Source organism: Nicotiana tomentosiformis, chromosome 5, assembly GCF_000390325.3.
Source record: "Nicotiana tomentosiformis chromosome 5, ASM39032v3, whole genome shotgun sequence".
NCBI lineage: Eukaryota > Viridiplantae > Streptophyta > Magnoliopsida > Solanales > Solanaceae > Nicotiana > Nicotiana tomentosiformis.
The window spans coordinates 113,376,493-113,400,488 of NC_090816.1; the positions used below are offsets into that span (position 1 = coordinate 113,376,493).

At 36.8% G+C, this 23,996-nt stretch overlaps 1 protein-coding gene across 1 annotated transcript; it reads right to left on the reverse strand.

The window, feature by feature from the left end:
- Positions 1 to 1,658: 1,658 nt before the first annotated feature.
- On the reverse strand, positions 1,659 to 22,741 carry LOC138893016 (uncharacterized). The gene is made up of 3 exons (XM_070176780.1): positions 21,463 to 22,741; positions 2,150 to 2,384; positions 1,659 to 2,031 (listed from the first exon to the last, which is right to left on the reverse strand). The coding sequence occupies exons 1-3, from the start codon at positions 22,508 to 22,510 to the stop codon at positions 1,659 to 1,661; spliced, it is 1,656 nt and encodes a 551-aa protein (XP_070032881.1). The 5' UTR covers positions 22,511 to 22,741.
- Positions 22,742 to 23,996: the final 1,255 nt, after the last annotated feature.

Consider the following 23,996-nt stretch of genomic DNA (forward strand, 5'->3'; position numbering starts at 1 on the left):
ATATTTTAGCAATATTACTGGGACAATTTAATTATGGACCTAAGATTTGATCAGACACTACGTAGTAGTCTAATAGAGTATATTTTGGTTGTTAAACTTTTATTTTTTATATTTGGATGATCTATTAATAACTTGGACAATTATTTAATTTTCTGATTTTAATTGACAAAATTGCAATTCTGATATATAAGAAGTATTGATGAATTCATAATAAAGTGTGTTTCATTTTGTTGGTATATTTTCAAGTCTTTTTCATTTCTTTATTAGTCATCATATTTTGATTCCTGAAGCTTCATTAACCATTTGAAAATAAAATTATCTTATAAAAAAAGACTAAAAATAAAGGTTTGGCTCGTCCTAGCCCGCGGCCCTCTTAGGTCTGGGTTAGGCTGGCCATTTTAAGGACCTTTTGCGTGAAGGGCCAGCCCGTCCTAGCCCATCAACTTCCGTGGCCCGAGAGGGTTGGGTTGGGCCGGCCCATTTTGACAACTCTATTAAAAACAAACGCACTTAATGTATGAGATCTGAATGATTAAGATTTAGACCTCCATTAAGTGCAAACAAATGAGGCCTATGACATCCTTGTTTGTTCCGATATTTTTTGGTTTTTATAGTGAATGGTTGTTATACATCCATAACAACATTTGACGTTTAAATATTTTTTAGCTGTTATAGCTAAAAATTATCCAAAAATCAATTATTTTTCCTTTTTTAATGTTACATAAAAAAGATAAGAAAATTATTCAAATTTAAAATCTCAAAAAATATGCATATTTCACTAGTTAAATATTGAATAAAGCTAATACATTATTAATAAATTCATTACTAAACATATAAAGATTTAAACTCTAAGGCAGATATTTTAAAGCTACCTGGAAAAATAAATTCTTTCAAGATTGATGGAAGAGCTTTATAATTGTAGCTTATTTCGTAAATTTTATTCTCTTATTTGCGATATAATGCTTGAATTGGCGAAGGTTCGTGTTCAATTTTTTAGCAAAAAGGTATCCAATAGCTTTTCCTTGTTTTTCCTTGAAGACAATCTAAGAGCTAATCAGTTAAATATTCTATATTATATTTTATGTAAGATAGGAACTTTGTTTAATGGAAAAGATTGTGTGCATTTTACTATTATTATAGTAATCTTAAAGATTCTATATGGTTGTTATAGAGGGGTAATTTTACAAAGAGTGTTCTGCTATAAATATGGTTGTTGTTATTATAGATAAAAAGTTGTTATAGAAAGGTAAAATATAACTTAAAAAGTCAGTTTTGAGAAAAACTTGAATTTTATAGTGAATGGTTATTATATGAGAATGTTATTATAGAGAGATCTAACTGTATATAGAATTTTCAATTTCCTAATTATTCATTAAATTTGTTGTTGATAGGCCTCAGTGTCACTACTCTTGTAGAATAGGGTCGAGTATAAAAAGATAACGAGTCAAAATATAGCATACTAACTGGGGGGAAATAACATATTAACATTAAATTTGAGGGGGGGGGGGAGGGGAATTACGTTCAAGCAACAACATTATGCATATGCATCATCCAGCAAAAGTGCAACACTCTCTTATGTTATAAAAAATCTCTTTTTTTGGTAATAAAAGACGATATTGCATTAATTAAAACATAACATGTTACATAAAGGGAGCTTCTTAGGGTGGGTGTACAGTAACGTCGTCCAAGGGAAGTGTGTCATCCCTGACTATTTCCTCAGTGGGAACCAAAGACAAAAAACTATTTGTGATACAAGAGGATGAGATATCATTGTTTGTAGCTGCGTCGTGCAAAAGAGTGGCAGGTGCAGTAGCATGCTGTTGAGAAGTTGGAGAGACACGCCTAACATAGGGAGGGCCATGCATATCTGCGTGCAAAAGGTCCAATACAAAAGTTGGTGCTGCATAATAAACGGTGGTATTTGTAGGGGTAGTTGACTCAAAAAGTTGCTTCGCTAATCGATCTGCCACCATATTTTGCTCCTTATATGTATGCTTGATACTGGGATTACCAAGCTGGTGGAGTACGTACCTGCAGTCATTAAGGAGATGTGAGTAAACAAGATTATCATTGTGCAATAGGTGTATTACCTCAATTGCATCTGTTTCAACTTCCAGGGGTAGGAGGTTGTGGCTAATTAAGGGCCAACTGGAGACCTTTCAGCAGAGCAAGAAGTTCCATGTGTATACTATTAGCTTTATAAGTACATTCTGAGAAGCCTAATTTCCAGTTGCCCATCGAATCACGGATGAGTCCCCCAATACCTGAGCAGTTGTTGTGTGCACTCGTAGCTCCATCAGTGTTTAATTTAAACGAACCCCTATTAGGAGGTTTCCACTTTATATGCATAGGGGGTTTTAGAATTTTGGGGCGTTGATTCAAGCCTAGATGGAAAAATTCATGCACATTTTTAAAAATATGCATGAGACTAACCTGGTCGAACCTCTTTTCAAGAAGATTAATATTGCGTGATTTCCATGTATGCCAGAGGTAAAAGGAAAGGAGAATAGATGATGGCAAGGATTGGTGGGTAAGGGTTGTAGTATCCAAGAGGAAATTGCGCAACCACATGTTATAGTTTGGAGAAGAGGTAGAAGTTATAGGTACACTAATTTGCAAATGTGACCATATATTGATAACTCTTGGGCAACTAAAAAGGAGGTGTTTAAGTGTTTCCTCTGCTGTGTGGCATAGGGTGCAAATAGGTGAGTGCAAAATATTAAGATGATGAAGGTAGGAGGCTGTGGGTAGGCGGTTATGTGCTAGCAACCAAATGAAGTGGGTAATCTTCGGTGGAAGTTGTAGCTTCCAAATCCAAAGAAAGGAGTTGGTTACTTGATGTGTGGCTATAATTCTATAGTTTCGTACATTATGTGTCTTGTATTTTATATGCTTTAATGATAAATTACACTTTATTTACGCATAATAGAATCTTTTTTATGTGTAGGTGAATTGGAGATGAAAGTAGAGCACAAGGGATACTTAAACATTGAAAGCGTGCTCGAGAACAGTGAAAAGGAGAGACCTGGCGAGGCCAACCAAAGGTCAGGCTGAACCAGACTTTAGCCAGACGAGGCCAGCCAAAAGCCAGGCGTTAGACTGGCGATGCCAGGCCTGAGGCCAGGTCCAATCCGAGTTTTGAAGACTTAATTCGTTTCCGGCTTTGACTAGGACTTGGCCTACACGTTTAGGGTTTCTTCTACACATATAAATAGACCTAAAAACACCACTTAGAGGCACTTTTGCAGCGAGAGGCAAGAAGAGTTGGTGGAATCACCTGTTAGGAGTTAGAATCATCAATTTCTACAACTTTTCATCTTTACTCTGTATTTTAATTATGCAAAATATTTGGGATATTGTTGCTATGAGTATGAGTAGCTAAATTCCTAATCTAGGGTTTTGATGGAACCTATTGAAGGATGATTTTCTTGTTACGTTAATATAGATTTGCCGTAGTATTTTCTCTATTTGTTCAACTATATTATTCTTGTGGTTGATTGAAGGGCCCTCAATTAGTTGTGCCTATTTAGTATGTATTACTCGGGAGAGAGTGCATATTTAGGTAGTTGTTGAATAACATCACTCCTAAATGTATATGAGAGATCAATACGGAGGTTTAAATGTGAGTTTAGGGATAACAAAACCTTGATGCGATCTGAGTGAGCTGTACTTAATGCCAGCTAGCGTAATTCGGGAGAATATGCCTAGTAAATTATGGTAATTACTCGGGAGAGAGTTACGACAGCTATATTGCTCATGGTCGATAGAGAAGACTTAGGCAATTTTTTTTAGAAAACGTAGCAGAAAAGATTCCGACAATAGGGGAAATCACAACCTTAGATCATTCCAATTCTTGTTTACAACCCGTTCGTAGTTAGTTGTTAATTATTACATTTTCATTACGTAATATTTAGTTAATAAAACCCAACCCGTTACATAAATATTTCTTAAGATTGATTGTGTGAATTTGTGCGAGTCTAGTAACTGTGTTTGATAGGTTAATTCCCTGTGGGATTCGACTCCGGACTTATTAGACGGAATATATTTGCAACGACCGCTAAGTCCTTTTTATAAGGCATAGTTGGGCGTGATCAAATTTTGGCGTCGTTGCCGGGGAGGCAACCCAACTCAGGTTCTGCTTGGCCTTAGGTTGGCAACGCCTGGTTAACGCCAGGTTCTGCTTGGCCTTAGGCTAGCGACGCCTGGCTAACGCCAGGTTCTACTGGGCCTTATGCTGGCGACGCCTGGCTAACGCCAGGTACTAAGGGTGGCATGTGGGCCGATTAGGACCGGGCCTGGCCCAGTACTGCAAGACCAAATGGGCGGTGGGCCTAAACGGTCCTAACCGGATAGGACCGGGACCGTGGAGAGGTGGGCTGGGTAGTGGGCCGGTCCCATAGGCGAGGCCCGCGAGACCGGGACCGGTCGGGTCCGGGACTGGCCGAGAAGTGGGTCGGTTCAAGCGATCCTAAACGGGCCTATCCGGGTCCAACGACTAATTTTTTTTCTAAAACAATTCTGCCACAAAAAGGACTGGAAACATAAAAAAACTCAAAAAAGAAAAAAAGTAAAGGAAAAAAATATTTGGAATAAGATTGTCTCATAGTGCATTCTTGTACTTGTAACAAGGATTTTGGTTTCCAAAAAAATGGGACCCACTTGTTTCCCATTCATCACTTCTAAGGAATTTTTTATATTTTCTGAATGGTAGTCGTTATGGCATTTAAAATATGGTTGTTTTACCTACCAAAATGGCCGTTGGCTATTTATAAAATAGTCATTCAACCCATCAACTTGTTTTAACCTCAAACATTTTATAATTATACTTTTCCCTATTTTCAACTATAAATACCCTCTCATTCTTTTATTTTTCTCACAAAATCATCAATATCTCTCAATTTCTCTCTAATTTTCTTCTATAATTGCTTACTTTATTGTTACAATTTGTGTAAAATTGTGAAGTTGGTGAATTGAAGTCTTCAAGTCTTCAACGATAATTAATTTTCAATAAGTTATTCGTCAATTCGATAAACTCGTTCCAACTCTTAAGTTTTAATATTATAGTTTTGTTTGTTTTATTTACTTTGTATTATTTGATTAATTAAGATGGCGTATTCCTTGAAAACAATATTTAATAAAAATAAGGGAAAATCCAAGAGTGGTGAATCTAGTGTCCAATCTGCTCCTCCTCCACTTCCCCCAACTCCCCGATCCAAACCTGTTACCCGTCCTACACCTCCTATTCTTGATAGCGATAATAGTTTATTATAATTTACCGAGAGTCAATTTTGCCATAATATTGCATCCGGTGAACAATTAAACCATGAATATATGAATGTTCTTTATGGTAATCCAACTATTGATGAAAATGATGATGAAGAAATAGCTTTTGATGAAACGCAACCGGATGACGATACACCGACTAGTCCTGCTCCTGAAGTTAACCCTCCTGTTACTGCCCCTACTTTTTCTAGACAACCTTCTAAACGGGCAGAAACATCTGTTGTTTGGCCATTTTTTACTCAACTAAGAGAAAAAAATAGGGCTAAGTGTAAAACTTGTGGCGGGGAACGAGAAGTTTGACTAGACATATATTGCTACACCATCAAGATAAAGATAGATGTTTTCATATGAAAGCTTTGGCCGAGTGGACAAGTGCACCTAGTCAAGCTGACCTTAGTACCGACTCAAATCAATTTCAACCGGGAATTAACACTGTTACCGGTAGTATTTTATATTATGATCCAAAAAAATATCGGGAAGAATTGGCAAAAATGGTTATTGTTATGTGCTTACCCTATAGTTTTCCTTCTAACCCTCACTTTGTGCATTATATTAGAATAGTTTATAATCCTACTTAAAAAAGGGTTTTCTCGCACAACCATAAAGAGCGATATTTATAAATATAAATATGAATATGAACAATATTTGCGCTATTCATTTACTCATATAAATTATCGTGTTGCTATTACAACTGATATTGGTAGAAGTGGTAATGACTGTGATTACCTTATTGTTACCAGTCATTGGATTGATGAGGATTGGATAATGCAAAAATGCATTATTGCTTATAGAATAATTAATTCACGTCACACACGGCAGTTTATTTCTAGCACGGTTACGGATATTTGTAGATATTTTTGCATTAGTGATAAAATAATGTCAGTTTCAATGGATAATGCTACTAGTAACACAAATGTTGTAGCCTTGCTTACCACTACACTAAGTCCTGCATTTAGTAACAGTTTTCATGTTAGATGTATTTGTCATATTTACCATTTAATTATGGGTGATGGTATGCGAATTTTAAATGTTGAAATTGAAAAGGTTAAAATGGCTCTTAATTGGCTTTTTTATTCAAACCATAGAAGTAGACTTAGAGAATATTTTAAAAGATGCGATGAATTTGGCCTAAGAGAAAGAAAGGTTCCTAAACCTTGTCCAACTAGATGGAATTACATGTATGAAAGTTTCGTTGTTGCATATGAATATAGAAACCCCATAAACTCAACGTTTAATGCTCATGTAAGTGATGATGATGAGCACCTTACAAATGCGGATTGGGCTAATGCTAAAATGCTTGTAGATTTTTTAGAAAATTTTTATATTGCTACAAATCAATTTTCTGGGCAATATTATCCTACTATTTCTAACTATTTAGTTTATATTGCAGAACTTGCAAATTTGTTTGATCATTTTTCTGAGGGTGGAAAAATTTATCAACTTGCTATTGATTCTATGAGAAAAAAGTTTAAAAAATATTTTTTTCCGTATTCCCCCTATTTATGGTGTTGCTGCATTGTTAAATCCTACTATAAAATTAGGAGGTCCTCAATTTTGGTATAAAACTGTTTATAATGGTTTAGCACTTGAAGATGAGGAGTTGTCTAAACTTCCGGACGCAATAGTCTCAATTAAAATAAATGTTAAAACTATTTATAATGCTTATCAAGTTGCATTAGATCATGCTAGACCAAATGTTCCAACTCCTTCTTCTTCTAGTTCTCAATCATCTAAAAGAACTGCAGGAGTAAGAACACTTAGTGTTTGGGCGGGGTTCACGGGTTCTCAAGGTTCTAGTACTAGTGATTTTTCACAACTAAATGAGCTTGAAGTTTATTTGTCACAGGGAATTGAGGAAGTGAATCCCGACGGCTCCTTTAATATTTTGGAATGGTGGAAGGACAAAGAAAAATACTTTCCGATTCTTTCAAGGATGGCCCGAGATATTTTAACTATTCAAGCTTCAACAGTGGCGTCAAAGAGCGCTTTCAGTCAAGCAAGACTTCAACTCGGTGATTATAAAGCGTCTATGAGGGAGAGCTTGGAAAAATTAGTACTTTTCAGAGATTAGATCCGTTCGGAAAGAAGAAATTTTGGACTTGCTGAATCACAATCAGAGGTAGACGAAGCTTACGAAGAAATGCTAGCTGAACTTGCGGAGGATGTTGCTTCATCCGGAAGCGGTGATGACCAAGCTTCTTTTCCGCCACCACCAACGGAAATTCCTCCGGACCTTGAAGGATTTATGAAATTTGTAAGAGATACCATGTAACTTATATGAACAAAAATTAATATGTAACTTGTATTTTGGGACATCTTGATTAGTTTCTTTTTCTTCTCAATGGTGGTATTAGCACCTTGTTGTGCTCAAATTAAAATTATAATGCATTGCTTTGAATATCTCTTTAAAATATTTTTATCTTTAAATTTAAATTAAAAAATTTAGGTCACAATTCTATAATATAATTTACAAGGAATTGCCTTAAATATTGTTATTACCATTTTTTTTTCTAACTTCTATTAAAAAAATAAAAAGTATCCATTGGGCCCACATAGGCCCGGGACCGACCCACTTAACCCAGGACCATTAGTTCGTGGTCCCGGTCCCGGGCCGGTTCCAACAAAAAGCCCGCGAAGACCGGGACCACTTAGGACCGGCCCACTTAGGACCGGGCCCACATGCCACCCTTACCAGGTACTGGGCCAGGCGACGCCACGTAAGTTATTTCGGCCCAGTTTAAGTTATTTTAGTCGAACCTCCTCACATTACACGCCCTAAACACTGAACACAATAGAAACATCCCTAACCTCAAACACACATCAAGCTTTAAAAGAAAACAAATTCACAAGCTCACACATCTTCTCATCAGCGTTGCTCTCAACCAAACACACTGCATGAATTACCCTCACCCACAAACACTCAACAGCACATTGCCATAGTGGTCTCCCCCATCCCCATTGAAGTCAAGTTTAGTCTTATTATTCTTTCACACTCATTAGAAATTCTCAGGTAGCTCCCTCCTCTCAAAAGCTTCAAAGGTATGATTTGATCTCCTTCCTTTGTAATTTCGAGCGGGGTACTGGTATACAATTACACACAAAAATTGGTGGTTGTTCTTCATTGTAATATTGAGTTTGTATGCCCAAATCCCATAGGAATGGTGCTGCGATTGTGGAAACATGTGGTAGTACGGAACCCCGAAGTCGATTTGGGAGGATGAAGCAATCCCTCATTTCCATAAGAACTCCCATGGCACTAATGTATGTTAAGTGTTTGATACAATGCCTCAATGGCATTCCTTGTCCCCATTGGATCCCGAGTCTCCAGGATTAATAGACTAGTGTTATGAAGTCATACACCACGATAAAATCTTAAGTGTGGGGTGGCTCGCGGGTAGCCCATGTATTGTTCTTTGATTCTAATATTAATAAAATACGAGGTGAAGTCTCAGTAACCTCAGAAAGTCGGGAAAAATTATGTGTGTAGTGTGTAATGTAGTTTTATCTGACTACCGCTTATGTGTGTAGAAAGAACTCAAGAAATAAAGAAAAAAAATAATAATAATAGTTGTATTGCTGGGAAAAAAAATTCTTTGATAAGTGGCGACTCTTAATGTAATTATGCTTAAAGAAATAGGGGGTAATATAAATTGAAGTGAAGGTGGAATGTTTGGTTTGGCATAAGTATGGGATGTGTGTCAAAGTATATATATTGAAGTACTTAAGGGAGGTGTAGTCACTCATATCCAAATATATCATACCCGGCCCGCAGCCTACATGGCTACATTACAACCAATGAAAGTCCTACTTGATCTTAGACTGGATGAACTCGATTAGTAGAGTATTACACTACGGGCAAACCTATGATGCATCATTTGTGGCATATGAATGTTATTTCTGAGAGCGAGTGAATTTTGTTTATCTTGAGTTCCTATGTTCTTAAAATTCATTGCGTGTGGAACTAAGCTCTTTGATTGAGTGAGGGCACATGATTCATGAAGGAAAGGTAATGTTGTTGACATCTATGTTAGAGTAAGTAAGTAAATTGTGAATAAGGCATGGTATTTGTGAGTCGAATCTTGAGGCGAGGATGTCACACTTGTGTGCTTAAACTATTTTTAAAAAACAATTCTTGGTGTAATGAGTTAACCGAATTGCTTAAAAAGGTCGTATCTACAAGTGTAGTTTGATTGCTCGAGGACGAGCAATGTTTAAGTGTAGGGTATTGATGTGTGGCTATAATTCCATAGTTTCGTACATTATGTGCCTTGCATTTTACATGATTTAATGATAAATTACACTTCATTTGCGCATAATGGAATTTATTTTATGTGTAGGTGAATTGGAGATGAAAGTAGAGCAAAAGGGATACTTAAACGTTGAAAGTGTGCTCGAGAACAATGAAAAGGAGAGACCTGGAGAGGCCAGCCAAAAGCCAGGCGTTGGGATGGCGACGTCAGGCCTGAGGCCAGGTCCAATCCGAGTTTTGAAGACTTAATTCGTTTCTGGATTTGACTAGGACTTGGCCTATACATTTAGGGTTTCTTCTACACATATAAATAGACCTAAAACACCACTTAGAGGCACTTTTGCAGCGAGAGGCAAGAAGAGTTGGTGGAATCACCTGTTGGGAGTTAGAATCATCAATTTCTACAACTTTTCATCTTTACTCTGTATTTTAATTATGCAAAATATTTGGGATATTGTTACTATGAGTATGAGTAGCTAAATTCCTAATCTAGGGTTTTGATGGAACCTATTGAAGGATGATTTTCTTGTTACGTTAATATAGATTTGCCGTAGTATTTTCTCTATTTGTTCAACTATATTATTCTTGTGGTTGATTGAAGGGCCCTCAATTAGTTGTGCCTATTTAGTATGTATTACACGGGAGAGAGTGCATATTTAGGTAGTTGTTGAATAACATCACTCCTAAACGTATATGAGAGATCGATACGGAGGTTTAAATGTGAATTTAGGGATAACAAAACCTTGATGCGATCTGAGTGAGCTGTACTTAATGCCAGCTAGCGTAATTCGGGAGAATATGCCTAGTAAATTATGGTAATTACTCGGGAGAGAGTTACGACAGCTATATTGCTCATGGTCGATAGAGAAGACTTAGGCAAATTTTTTTAGAAAACGTAGCAGAAAAGATTCCGACAATAGGGGAAATCACAACCTTAGATCATTCCAATTCTTGTTTACAACCCGTTCATAGTTAGTTGTTAATTATTACATTTTCATTACGTAATATTTAGTTAATAAAATTTAACCCGTTACTTAAATATTTTTGAAGATTGATTGTGTGAATTTGTGCGAGTCTAGTAGCTGTGTTTGATAGGTTAATTCCCTGTGGGATTCGACTCCGGACTTATTAGCCGGAATATATTTGCAACGACCGCTTAGTCCTTTTTATAAGGCATAATTGGGCGTGATCAATACTTGTGATAGGTTAAGGGCTGTGTAAAGGGACTTGACTGAAAATAGGCCATTTGGAGTTAATCCCCAGATGATACGATCATGTGAGTATGAATTGATAGAAAAATAAACACCCCTTATGAGATTGGTAATATCGTCTAGTAACTCAAAGGATAAGCTTGAGGTGTCCCATGAATGTTGTGCACGATAGGATGCAATTGGTGCCTTCATTTCAGAATCAGTTAAAGAACCATGTATCATCTTCCTGGTGGTATTTGGTTGAAGCCAAGCGTCGTTCCATAAATTTATGTGGGTTCCGTTAGTAGACTTCCAAAGAAGGCCTTGTTGACAAAGAGCCCAACCTTTTTGTATATTCTTCCGGATAGTAGAGTGTTTTGCTAGGGGTTTTAAAGGATTGGCATATTTAGAAATAAGAATGAAATTCCACAAAGAGGCATGGTGGTGGAATAGGCGCCAAGCCGTGCTAGTGAGAAGTGCTTGGTTCTTTGTCTAAACTCTAAAGCCTTTGGATCCCCAGACCTCCAACTTTCTTTGAATTAGTAACGGTCCCCCAACTAAGCATGTGTAGCTTTTTTTGACTAGTGGTGGATCCCCACAAAAAATGTCTTTCGTATTGTTCCAATTTGTGTACAATTGATGCTGGTAGTGTAACCAGTTGCATTACATGGTTTGGGATAGCATTGAGGGTGGATTTAATAAGAGTGACTCTGCCTGCTGGGGAGACAAACTTGGTTTTCCATCCCGCTAGACGTACCTTAAAGTTGTCTAATAGGAATTGAAAATTCCTGTTAGAGGTACGAGTTGTAGACAGAGAAAAACCCAAATATTTTCCAAAGGTAGTGCCTTCAGACATATTAAAGGAGGTAAGGACAAAGTTTTTATCTAAGGTAGTACAATTCTTGGAGAAAAAGATTTTTGATTTAGTAAAATTACTCTTTTGTCCCGAATGGTGAGTAAAGTAATTTAAATGATCAATGATTGTGTGACAGGAAATCGTTGTGATTTGTGAAGTAAAAATGATATCATATGCGAAGAATAGGTGGGAGATTGATGGCCCAAAGCGGGAAATTTGGATAAGGGCCCAAGAATGATAGTCAACGACAATGTTGATGCTTCTTGAAAGCATTTCCATACACATAATGAATAAGTAAGGTGATAAAGGATCCCCTTGTCGAATGCCACGTGATGGGGAGAAGAAGTTTGTTGGAGAACCGTTGATAAGTATTGATACGAAGGAGGTAGTAATACAAGACATGATGAGATTGATGAGAGGCAAGGGGAAGTGGAAGTGTAGGAGTGTGCGTCGCACAAAGGACCATTCCAAACGATCAAAGGCTTTTTCGAGGTCTAATTTGATAAGAGCCTGACCTTGTTTACCCTTGAGATTGTGGAAATGATTAAGTAGTCCCGGAACAATAATCGCATTATCATAGGCACGGCGATTTGGTTGGAAGGTAGATTGTGTGGGCCCAATTATTTTGGACAAGAACGGCTTGATGCGATTAACAATTATTTTGGTAATGATTTTATAAATAGTATTACAAAGGCTAATAGGACGATAGTGACTTAAGCAAGAAGCAGTTTGATTTTTAGGGATGAGATAGAGATAAGTAGTAATAATTTCTGGGGTTATGAATTGTTGCTCAAAGACTTGGTGGCAGAATTATAAAACAGATTCTCTAACTTCTCGCCAATAATTTTGGTAGAAATGTGGGTGTAGTACATCTGGGCCGGGAGATTTGTAAGGTTTGAAAGAATTTATAGCACGTACTATTTCAAGATTATTTAGGGAGCGTGTGAGTACGATACCATCAGAATCAGAAGAATACCAGTATTATTTGGTGGGTACTTAAGTGTTGAGCTTAAATGCTCAGTGGTAAAGAGATTACGAAAATATAGAAAGATAGAGTCTTTTATGATATTTGTGTCAAATGTCCAATTTCCAACATCATCTTTTAAGGCAGTAATGCGATTACGACGTCTCCTTTGAATAGTGGATAAGTGAAAGAAACGAGTGTTAGCGTCCCCATCATTTAACCAATTAATACGAGATTTTAATTTCCAAAAGTCTTCCTCCAGTTTTAATAAGACATTAAAATCACTAATAAGTTGATTTTCCAGGTCTGAGGAAATTACTCGTTGGATAGTGAACAGATTGTTGAATGCCTCCAATCCTAGCTAGAAGTACCCTTTTTTATGGAAAATATTGCCAAAAGTGACACAGTTCCAGTCTTGGACATCCTGTCGGAATTTATTAATTGAAGGAAGTAAATTATGATTATTACAATTCCAAATATTAGAGATAAGAGGCCAGAATGTGGGGTGAGAGTTCCAAATACTTTCAAACCTAAATGGTTTGGTTACTATATTCTTGGAAGGTAATAGATTAAGAAGCAGCGGGCAATGATCGGAATGAGTTCGCATGAGATGTCTAACAGAAGCATCAGGAAACAAATTTATCCAAGCGTAATTTGCTACTATTCTATCAAGTCGTTCTAGAATAGAGCAGTGTTGGCTCCTATTATTTGTCCAGGTAAACCTGCTACCCTTATAACCAAGATCAACAAGATGACAATACTTTAAGTAATTAATAAAGCTGTCTACTCGAGAGTTATTGATAACCCGACCTCCAAATTTTTCGGATGCACGAGTGACTTCATTAAAATCTCCTCCCACCAACCAAGGACCATGATAGTGATAAAAAATACAACGGAGGTTCTGCCATAAAACTTTCGATGTTGTAAAACTAGCATAGATAACAGAGAATAAAAAGCGACGAGTTAATAATTTTACCTCCACCATGCAGTGTACCTCTTGGTTAGTCACTGCAACTTCTTCTACAACCAATAGGTTTCCGTCCCAAAGAACGGCTATACCTCATGCGTTACCTTCAACCGGGACAACAACCATGCTTGTGAAGTTGAAGTCATCACGAAGATGCATGTGGTTAGCGAGATGTGTTTCCAGAAGGACCACGAGGAATGTATGATGATAGTCAAGTAGGGATCTAAAACTACGCCGAAACTCAAGGGATCGAGCACCACGACAATTCCAAGAATCTCGTCAATATTATTCATCAATTAATCACGAATAAGATTGATGGATATATGCGAACCTGTTAGCCCAACAAGGAGCAACTATTATTGTTCAATAGTACAGAACCACCTAAGAAGAGGCCAACCATTTTATTACTACAAAGTACAAACAACAATTTACGTGTGCTTGTTTGCGGTGGAGTGGTAAGTACTAGTTCATCCTTAATCAGAGGTTTCAGATTCGAGTCTTAGATATGGAATCGTCTTTATTTGGTAGCGGTTTATTCACATGTGGGACTTCCTCATGCAAATCTGGAGTCGGGTCCCAATGCGAATACCGAACACCAAATGGGAAACCAGGAAAAACACATAAAAATAAAAGTAGTTTGATGCACACACAAAGCACCCTATATTCACATAGGGTCCGAGGAAGGGTCACAGCCCTAGGGGTGTGATGTAAATAACCTACCTTAATGCAAATATTATGTTATTCCCCGTCAATAATGCTGTATTTGTAAATAATAATTCTAATTCTGCAAAATATAAATTAACGTAATGAAACAGTTATAAATTCGAGCCCACTGAATTCACAGTGTTTCCTTAAGGAATTTAATCCCATCCTAGTACCCAAGGTAATGGATTATTTCCTCCCAGGATAGAACGAATTACACACTGGTGTAGCGGTACTTCAAACCCCAGTGTTTCAGCGAACACAAAGTTCGGTAGCAAATCACACTTACAGTTGCTTTGTTTGAAGTTAAAAACAATGCAGAACGAAGGAGTATATACTCAGAAAAACGTATGGAAGTTCTGAGAGGAAGGAGTGCAATGTATAGCCAATTTGTTGAGCGAATTGTATGTTGAGTTCTGAGCAATTTCTTCAACACTTGCTGCTCATATTTATAGCAGCCAAGAGGGAGTGCAAGACCAAAACGTCCACCCTTCTTGTTGGAGCAAGCAAGCACTTCATGGTGGAGCAAGCACTTCATGGTGGGAAGACCATTATCCGGCTGCCAATGATCAAATACACGGATTGGAAAATATCCGTTACAAATACGGATAATCTTACGTTAATATTTACTATTAACAAATAAATTTGGTCCAAAAAATTAATCAATCAATCGATCATTTGACCAAATCCAAATCCAAATCCGAAGCCGAAGTCGTAGCCGTAGCCGAAGCCGAGCCGAGCGAGCGATGACGACGACGGCGCGAGGCTTGCTTTCTTCTTAACTCTTTAAGAGCTACAAGAAGAGCAATTATATATATACCCACCAAAAATGTCTTCCACTTCCAATATGGGACAATGTCTCATTGTTAAGAGGGGGAAACTTAAAATTTTACTCAAAATTTCATTTTCCCTCCATTTCCCATTCACCCTCATTTTAAGAATATTCATCTTAAAATAAAAACCTCAACAATCCCCCACATGAATGGGGAATGGCTATATCACGGAAGTATGCATGAAAAAACTGTGTGATTTACAAGCAAGGATTAATCGCATCTGGATAAGTAGGTTTCCCTTTGAACTTTCCGTAGTAAACTTATGTCGGATATACTCGGTCAATCGGTAGATTTGATATCTTTGAACCGTCGATCTTTGGTGTATACCTAGACAACCATAAGTCACACAATCAACCCTTAACCGTCTTTGGTTCTCATTGTTGTGTTCGTTTCAGCCATGAACACCGCCTGGTTTCATAAGTGCGTAGAGAACTGGCCTTACAAAGTTCTCCTTGAAGCGGCTAACACTTCACACTTACATAGGTGATTCCTAAACGTGTCATCCTGTAGATACACTATTTGATATACCCCGTATCAAATTTAGAAATCATTAAAAAGCCTTAATGCTTTATCCTTGATACTGAACATTGTCTTATCACGAGAATGGACTAAAATTTTATTTGACAATGTTGAACCGTCATTAATGACTTTGTTTGATCTCCTTGAACCTAGATCTTGGGATCTCCAGTCTTCTAGGTAGAGTTACCGCCACAATGACTTGTTCTCGGCCATAGCCCCATTCCCCTTGATGATTTCTCAACTACCTCTCTAGTTAGGCCTTTTGTAAGTGGATCCGACACATTATCACTTGACTTTACATAGTCAATCGTGATAATTCCTCTAGAGAGTAATTGCCTAACGGTTTTATGTCTTCGTCGTATATGACGAGATTTACCGTTATACATAACGCTCCCAGCCCTTCCAATTGCCGCTTGACTATCACAATGTATGCATATTGGTGCCAACGGTTTGGGCCAAAATGGAATGTCTTCCAAGAAATTCCGGAGCCATTCAGCTTCTTCACCGGCTTTATCTAAGGCTATGAATTCAGCCTCCATTGTAGAGCGGGCAATACATGTTTGTTTGGACGACTTCCAAGATACCGCTCCTCCACCAATAGTGAATACATATCCACTTGTGGACTTAGAATCAGTTGAACCGGTGATCCAATTTGCATCACAGTATCCCTCAATCACCGCAGGGAAATTACTGTAGTGCAATTCAAAGTTTTGGGTATGTTCTAAATATCCCAAAACTCGTTTCATTGCCATCCAATGAGATTGGCCTGGATTTCTCGTATATCGACTCAGTTTACTTATAGCACAAGCTATATCTGGTCGTGTACAATTCATGATATACATTAAGCATCCCAATACACGAGCATAATCCAATTGTGATATGCTTTGGCCTTTGTTCTTTGCTAATGCAAGATTCACGTCAATTGGAATCTTTGCAACTTTAAAGCCCAAGTGCTTGAATTTTTCAAGTACTGTCTTAATATAATGAGATTGTGACAATGCCAGACCTTGAGGAGTTTTATTGATCTTAATTCCCAGAATTAAATCAGCAACTCCCAAGTCTTTCATATCAAACTTGCTATTGAGCATACGCTTAGTAGCATTTATGTTGGCAATGTCATTACTCATTATCAACATATCATCCACATATAAGCAAACAATGACTATGTGATTTGGAACATTTTTAATGTACACGCATTTATCACATTCATTTATCTTAAAACCATTTGACAACATTGTTTGGTCAAATTTTGCATGCCATTGTTTGGGTGCTTGTTTTAGTCCGTAAAGAGACTTAACAAGTCTACATACCTTCTTTTCTTTACCTGGAACCACAAACCCTTCAGGTTGTTCCATGTAAATTTCTTCCTCCAACTCTCCATTTAAGAAGGCCGTCTTAACATCCATTTGATGAATTTCAAGACCATACACTGCAGCTAATGCTATTAACATCTGTATGGACGTAATTCTTGTAACTGGAGAGTACGTATCAAAGTAGTCTAGACCTTCTCGTTGTCTATACCCTTTGACTACGAGCCTTGCCTTGAATTTATCAATAGTGCCATCATCTTTGATTTTTCTCTTAAAAATCCATTTAGAACCCAAAGGTTTATTTCCAGGAGGAAGATCAACCAATTCCCATGTATGGTTATTCAATATGGATTCTATTTCACTATTGACAGCCTCTTTCCAAAACAATGATTCCGAAGAAGTCATAGCTTCTTTAAATGTTTGAGGCTCATTCTCCAATAAGAAAGTCACAAAATCTGGTCCAAATGAAGTAGATGTCCTTTGACGTTTACTACGTCTTGGATCCTCCTGATTATATGTACTTTCTTTTGTTTCTTCCCGAGATCGTTTAGATCCTTCACCAACCGACTCACATTCCTTTTTATACGGATATATATTTTCAAAGAACTCAGCATTATCTGATTCTATAACCGTATTATTATGAATGTCGGGATTTTCTGATTTATGAACCAGAAATCGATATGCTTTACTATTTGTCGCATATCCTATGAAAACACAATCAACGGTTTTCGGTCCTATCTTTACCCTTTTGGGTTTAGGAACTTGTACTTTTGCCAAACACCCCCACACTTTAAAATAATTTAAGTTGGGCTTCCTTCCTTTCCATTGTTCATATGGAATGGATTGTGTTTTGCTATGGGGCACTCGATTTAATATTCGATTAGCCGTAAGAATGGCTTCCCCCACAAGTTCTGTGGCAAACCAGAACTTATCAACAACGCATTCATCATCTCCTTTAATGTGCGATTCTTTCTTTCCGCAATCCCATTAGATTGGGGCGTGTAAGGGCTGTTGTTTGATGAATAATTCCATATTCTAAACATATTTCTTCAAAAGGAGATTCATATTCACCACCCCTATCACTTCTTATCATTTTTACTTTCTTGTTAAGTTGCGTTTCAACTTCATTTTTGTATTGCCTGAATGCGTCTATTGCTTCATCTTTACTATTCAGTAAGTAAACATAGCAATATCGAGTACCATCGTCAATAAAAGTTATGAAATACTTCTTTCCACCGCGAGATGGTATTGACTTCATGTCACAAATATCTGTGTGAATTAAGTCTAAAGGATTTGAATTCCTTTCAACTGACTTATAAGGATGTTTAACATACTTAGATTCCACACATATTTGACATCTTAATTTTTCGCATTCAAACTTGGGCAGTACTTCCAAGTTAATCATTTTCCGCAAGGTTTTATAATTGACATGACCCAAACGTACATGCCATAAATCATTTGACTCAAGTAAGTAAGAAGAAGCTGAAATATTATTATTATTTTCAACAACCATTACATTTAGGTTGAAAAGGCCCTCGGTGAGGTAACCTTTTCCCACAAATATTCCATTCTTACTAATTACAACCTTGTTGGATACAAAAACGCACTTAAAACCGTGCGTAACAAGAAGTCCAGTAGAGACTAAATTCTTTCTCATTTCGGGAACATGAAGGACATTGTTCAAAGTCATGACCTTGCCAGAAGTCATTTTTAGAAATACCTTCCCATATCCTTCAACTTTTGTTGTTGAAGCATTTCCCATATAAACTGTCTCTCCGGGTTCAGCAAGAGCATAGGTAGCAAAAGCCTCTCTAACTGCACAAACATGGCGAGTGGCTCCTGAATCAAACCACCACATTTTAGGATTTCCCACCAAGTTACATTCAGAGAGCATGGCACACAAGTTATCAACATCATCATGGTTTACTACCATGTTTGCTTGACCCCTTTTCTTGTCTTTCTTCGGAGCACGACACTCCGTAGACTTGTGTCCAGTTTTCCCACAGTTGTAGCAGTTTCCACTGAACCGCTTCTTGCTTGGGTTGTACTTCGGACCAGAAGCCTTCTTCCTCTTCTTGTTAGCTTCAACAATATTTGCTCCCATTATTGTTGAATTTCCACGGCCTCTCCTTTCAGCAGCTTTATTGTCCTCTTCGATTCTCAACCGAACAATGAGATCTTAAGGAATTTAAAATTTATTAAGATTGTTATTCCCCGTCAATAATGCTGTATTTGTAAATAATAATTCTAATTCTGCAAAATATAAATTAACGTAATGAAACAGTTATAAATTCGAGCCCACTGAATTCACAGTGTTTCCTTAAGGAATTTAATCCCCTCCTAGTACCCAAGGTAATGGATTATTTCCTCCCAGGATAGAACGAATTACACACTGGTGTAGCGGTACTTCAAACCCCAGTGTTTCAGCGAACACAAAGTTCGGTAGCAAATCACACTTACAGTTGCTTTGTTTGAAGTTAAAAACAATGCAGAACGAAGGAGTATATACTCAGAAAAACATATGGAAGTTCTGAGAGCAAGGAGTGCAATGTATAGCCAATTTGTTGAGCGAATTGTATGTTGAGTTCTGAGCAATTTCTTCAACACTTGCTGCTCATATTTATAGCAGCCAAGAGGGAGTGCAAGACCAAAACGTTCACCCTTCTTGTTGGAGCAAGCATTAACTTCATGGTGGAGCAAGCACTTCATGGTGGAGCAAGCACTTCATGGTGGGAAGACCATTATCCGGCTGCCAATGATCAAATACACGGATTGGAAAATATCCGTTACAAATACGGATAATCTTACGTTAATATTTACTATTAACAAATAAATTTGGTCCAAAAAATTAATCAATCAATCGATCATTTGACCAAATCCAAATCCAAATCCAAATCCGAAGCCGAAGCCGAAGCCGAAGCCGAAGCCGAAGCCGAAGCCGAAGCCGAAGCCGTAGCCGAAGCCGAAGCCGAGCCGAGCGAGCGACGACGACGACGGCGCGAGGCTTGCTTTCTTCTTAACTCTTTAAGAGCTACAAGAAGAGCAATTATATATATACCCACCAAAAATGTCTTCCACTTCCAATATGGGACAATGTCTCATTGTTAAGAGGGGGAAACTTAAAATTTTACTCAAAATTTCATTTTCCCTCCATTTCCCATTCACCCTCATTTTAAGAATATTACATCTTAAAATAAAACCTCAACAATCCCCCACATGAATGGGGAATGGCTATATCACGGAAGTATGCAACACGAAGATAACTTTACCGTCAAGAAGAGAACAACAACAACAACAACCACCCAGTAAAAAATTACAAGTGGGGTTTGAGGAGGGTAGAATGTACCCAGACCTTACCCCTACCCCGGAGGGATAGAGAGACTGTTTCCGAGAGACCCTCAGCTCAAGAAAACGAAAATATAGAATCCGTGACAACAACAAAAATCAGAAAGATAATATAAGTATCGTAGGAAACAGAAAATGGATAGAAAAGCAATAACAACAACCAGTAATAGAGCTATCGTACTATGAAAAAAAATGGAAAAATAGTATAGACACAAACTTACACCACTAATAATCCAAAGACAACACCCTAACAGGCTAGCCCAACCCCCGATATGAAGGAAGAAAAATGCTCGACTCCCTCCTAACCATTAACCCTAATGCTCGACATCCACACCTCCATATCTAGAGCCATGTCCTTGGAAATCTGAAGTCGTGACATCTCCTACCTGATCACCTCACTCCAATATCTTTTAGGACGCCCTCTACCTCTTCTCATGCCCGTCAAATCCAACCGCTCACACCTCCTAACCGGAGCATCTTGGCTTCTCCTACGCACGTGCCCGAATCATCTAAGTCTCGCTTCCCGCATCTTGTCGTCTATGGGAGCCACACTCACCTTCTCCCAAATATCTTCATTCCTAATCTTATCTAACCTAGTGTGCTCACACATCCATCTCAGCATCCTCATCTCTCCTACTTTCGTCTTTTGGATATGGAAATATATCGCGTGGAGCTAATAAGTCCAGCATCCAACTCGAATCCAAATCCAAATCCAGAATCCAGACAAACTTCCATTTTAGACCCAAAAATTAATCTTGTTGCTGTTACCAATGATGTGCTTTTATGGAAGAGTAAAGAATTTCGAGTTATCTCCGAGGAATTGATTAAAATAAGACTCAAATATTTAGATTGAAACATCTTACCCCCAAAAAAATAACATCTTACAAATTGAACCATAATTATTTCTCAACAGTAATGTAAAATTTTAAAAATGGAATGACATATAATGTTTCTCAAATTGAAAGAAATTGAAACTTTTCACCAGTTACACCATGGGAATATTATGCCTAAAAACTAGGAATATGTAATACAGAAAAGTAGGAGCTGTCTCATATATTAGAAACCTATGTATTCAGAAAAGAATTCCTTCAAATAGATAAACATTAAACATGTCAATGTTATTACTACAAATTAGTAAAAGAATGAATAAAAAATATGCTAATACGAACTACTGAGAAAGAATACTGCCTTAACAGCTTAACTTTAGTCTTGAAGTTTGACCAGTGCAAAACATAACTGAGTACCTTCTCTAAATGCCCACAATTGCACCAGAGTACCAATTTTCAAAGCATTCCTTTTAGTCACAGCATTCCAATATGTAGTCAACACATAACTTGAACTTGTTTTCCCATTACTTTTGTTCATATTCCATTTTCTCAGATTAATATCACATGTTTCAAGAGAAGGCTCAATCAACTTCACTTTTTTCTCAGACACATTATTCCCATTGCGAGTACTCAAATGTGCATCTTCTTCTGGTTTAAGAAACTCATTACTCATTTGCCTTTTTGGGATTGAAAGTCTGCCCTCTCCCGGTTTAATATCAGTCTCAAACAACCTCTTTTCTATTACCAATATTGCTGATTCAACTGAACCTCCTATTTCTGTAATTTTGTTCTTGAATTCTATAGGCAATTCTCTTGGTTGGTTGTTAACTACAACAGGGGCTGCAACTCTTACAATAATGTTCCTTTTCACCTTCTTCTTTTCCCTTTTAGCCTCTTCTTTATCTTCCTCTTCTTGCTTTGCTGGTTTTTCATTGGCCAAATTTTTGTTAATGAAGTATTCTTCATTGCTTAAACCAAGTGGGTCGTTGGCTACTTTTCCTGTTCTTGATTTTCCAATTGCAAAATTAGCACCAATAGTACCCCAATTGATTTTGATCGTTCTATTTTCCCCATCACCAACTTTTTCTACTCTGATTTCTTTTTCTTCTAAATTTTCCACAGCTTTCTTGATCATCAATTCTTCACTGCAAATAAATTGTTCAGTAACTTTTCTTGGCTGTATGTTTTGCAGTGATCGTTTCCCTTTTGGGATGGCGATATCAAGAACATGCTTTTCTTGAGGATCAAGAGTATCAACTGGGAAAGATGATAATATGGACTGAATATTGTGAATGGTTTTTTCTTCTTTTTTGATGCAATACTCTTTATCTTGTTCAGCAACAACGTTGTATTCTTCTTCATACATGGATTTTAACTGAGCAACTTCAGCAACAGCCACCAAATAATCCATTCGACTCATGTTGGGCTTAAATTCCATGCCCAAAAAATCATCTACCGTCAGCATTGTGTTACCCTTAATTGTTCGTCAAATAAACAAGAAAAGAAGAGCAGATATAAAGAAATATAGTAGTAGTAGTATTCTTGTAACTAAAGACCAAAGAGAATTAGAGAGAGTTAAGGATGGAAAAGCGTTTTGATTAAGAAAGCGAGTTTTATAGAATTAAGAGAATTCTAAACCTTAACTGTTTGGGTTTAGAACGAGAAGAAATTCTAAACCTCTTAGGAACGAGTTTCATAAATGTCCCTCCCCCCCCCCCCCCCCTGAATAAATACTTACACTTTACAAAATATTAACATTGTTTCTGTTTCTATTTTTTTGTTGGTAAATTGTTGTCAATTCGGAATACTACAAAAATTGGAAAACTAAAATGAATTTCTAGTTCAAACACCACCGAATAATTTGCTGGTTTCTTTTATGGACATTTTGTTATAAACATACAACTCAATATTGAAACGAAGAAGCTCTTTACGTAATTAACTTTATTGTCTTCCCTTTTTTTTTCCTTAAAAAGAATCCTATTTAGACTCTGTTTCAATTCGGGAAAAACCAAGAATTCTGAAAGTATAAGTAAACTACTAGTTTAAACGCTACCGAAAATATGAATTATATATGGTAGTTTCATTTATAGACATTAATATTATGTTTACAACAGCACATATAAATTTTACATAAAAGTGGAATTTTTTGTTATTTCATGAACTATTTACAATATTTATCAACACTGATTTTTTTGAGTAAATTTCACGTTGTCATTTAACTTTGAGTTTGTAACATAAAAGTTATTTTTCTATTTTCTGTCACATAAAAGTTTGTAACACAAAAGTAACATTTTTATTTTTTATCACATAAAAGTTTGTAACACAAAAGTAACATTTTTATTTTTTATCACATAAAAGTCAACCAACTTTGACCAGTTAACTAAAAGGTAAATATCAATTAAATTTTTATATTTTGTACCGGAATATGATAGGACACTCCACAATAGTTAGCTTGATAAAATATATTAAATGTAATAGATTAATTTTAGAAACCTTCCTTCATGTTTCTCTTCGTAACACTAGTCTCCGTTGTGGTTTATGAAATTATATTTATTTTCATATTTTGATTTCTTTGTAACAACCTAAAAGGCTAAAACCACGGGAATAGATCGAGCTCGTAGAGTTTGTGTTTGTCGTTGAATTGTTTGATGCTCTAACAATGACTCTTCTGCTAATTCAAAAAGGTGTCTATAAAATTCACCAAACAAATGAGTATAAATCAATAAGGTCAAAATAGTCTAATCATATTTTTTACATTAATGAGTTAACAAAATTATTACTGAAGTATAATTAAAATGAGTAAAGTAACGCAATATTCGTAAACCACAACATAGATTAGCAAAATTTGGAGGGAGGTTTCTAAAATTATCCCAAATGTAACTAACTTATTTTAGACTGTCACGGCAAATTTCCAGTACAAAATATATAATTCAGATAATATATACTTTTAA

Bases quoted from the DNA above. Each gene is read 5' to 3' on its own strand.
- LOC138893016 (XM_070176780.1), bottom strand. From the start codon at position 22,510: ATGCTGACGGTAGATGATTTTTTGGGCATGGAATTTAAGCCCAACATG. The intron at 2,385-21,462 runs GTACTCAGTTAT...TTTTCCATCTAG, and splicing joins ATTGTGGGCATTTAGAGAAG to GCTTGAATCAACGCCCCAAA. The intron at 2,032-2,149 runs GTTGGCCCTTAA...TAATGACTGCAG, and splicing joins GCTCTGCTGAAAGGTCTCCA to GTACGTACTCCACCAGCTTG.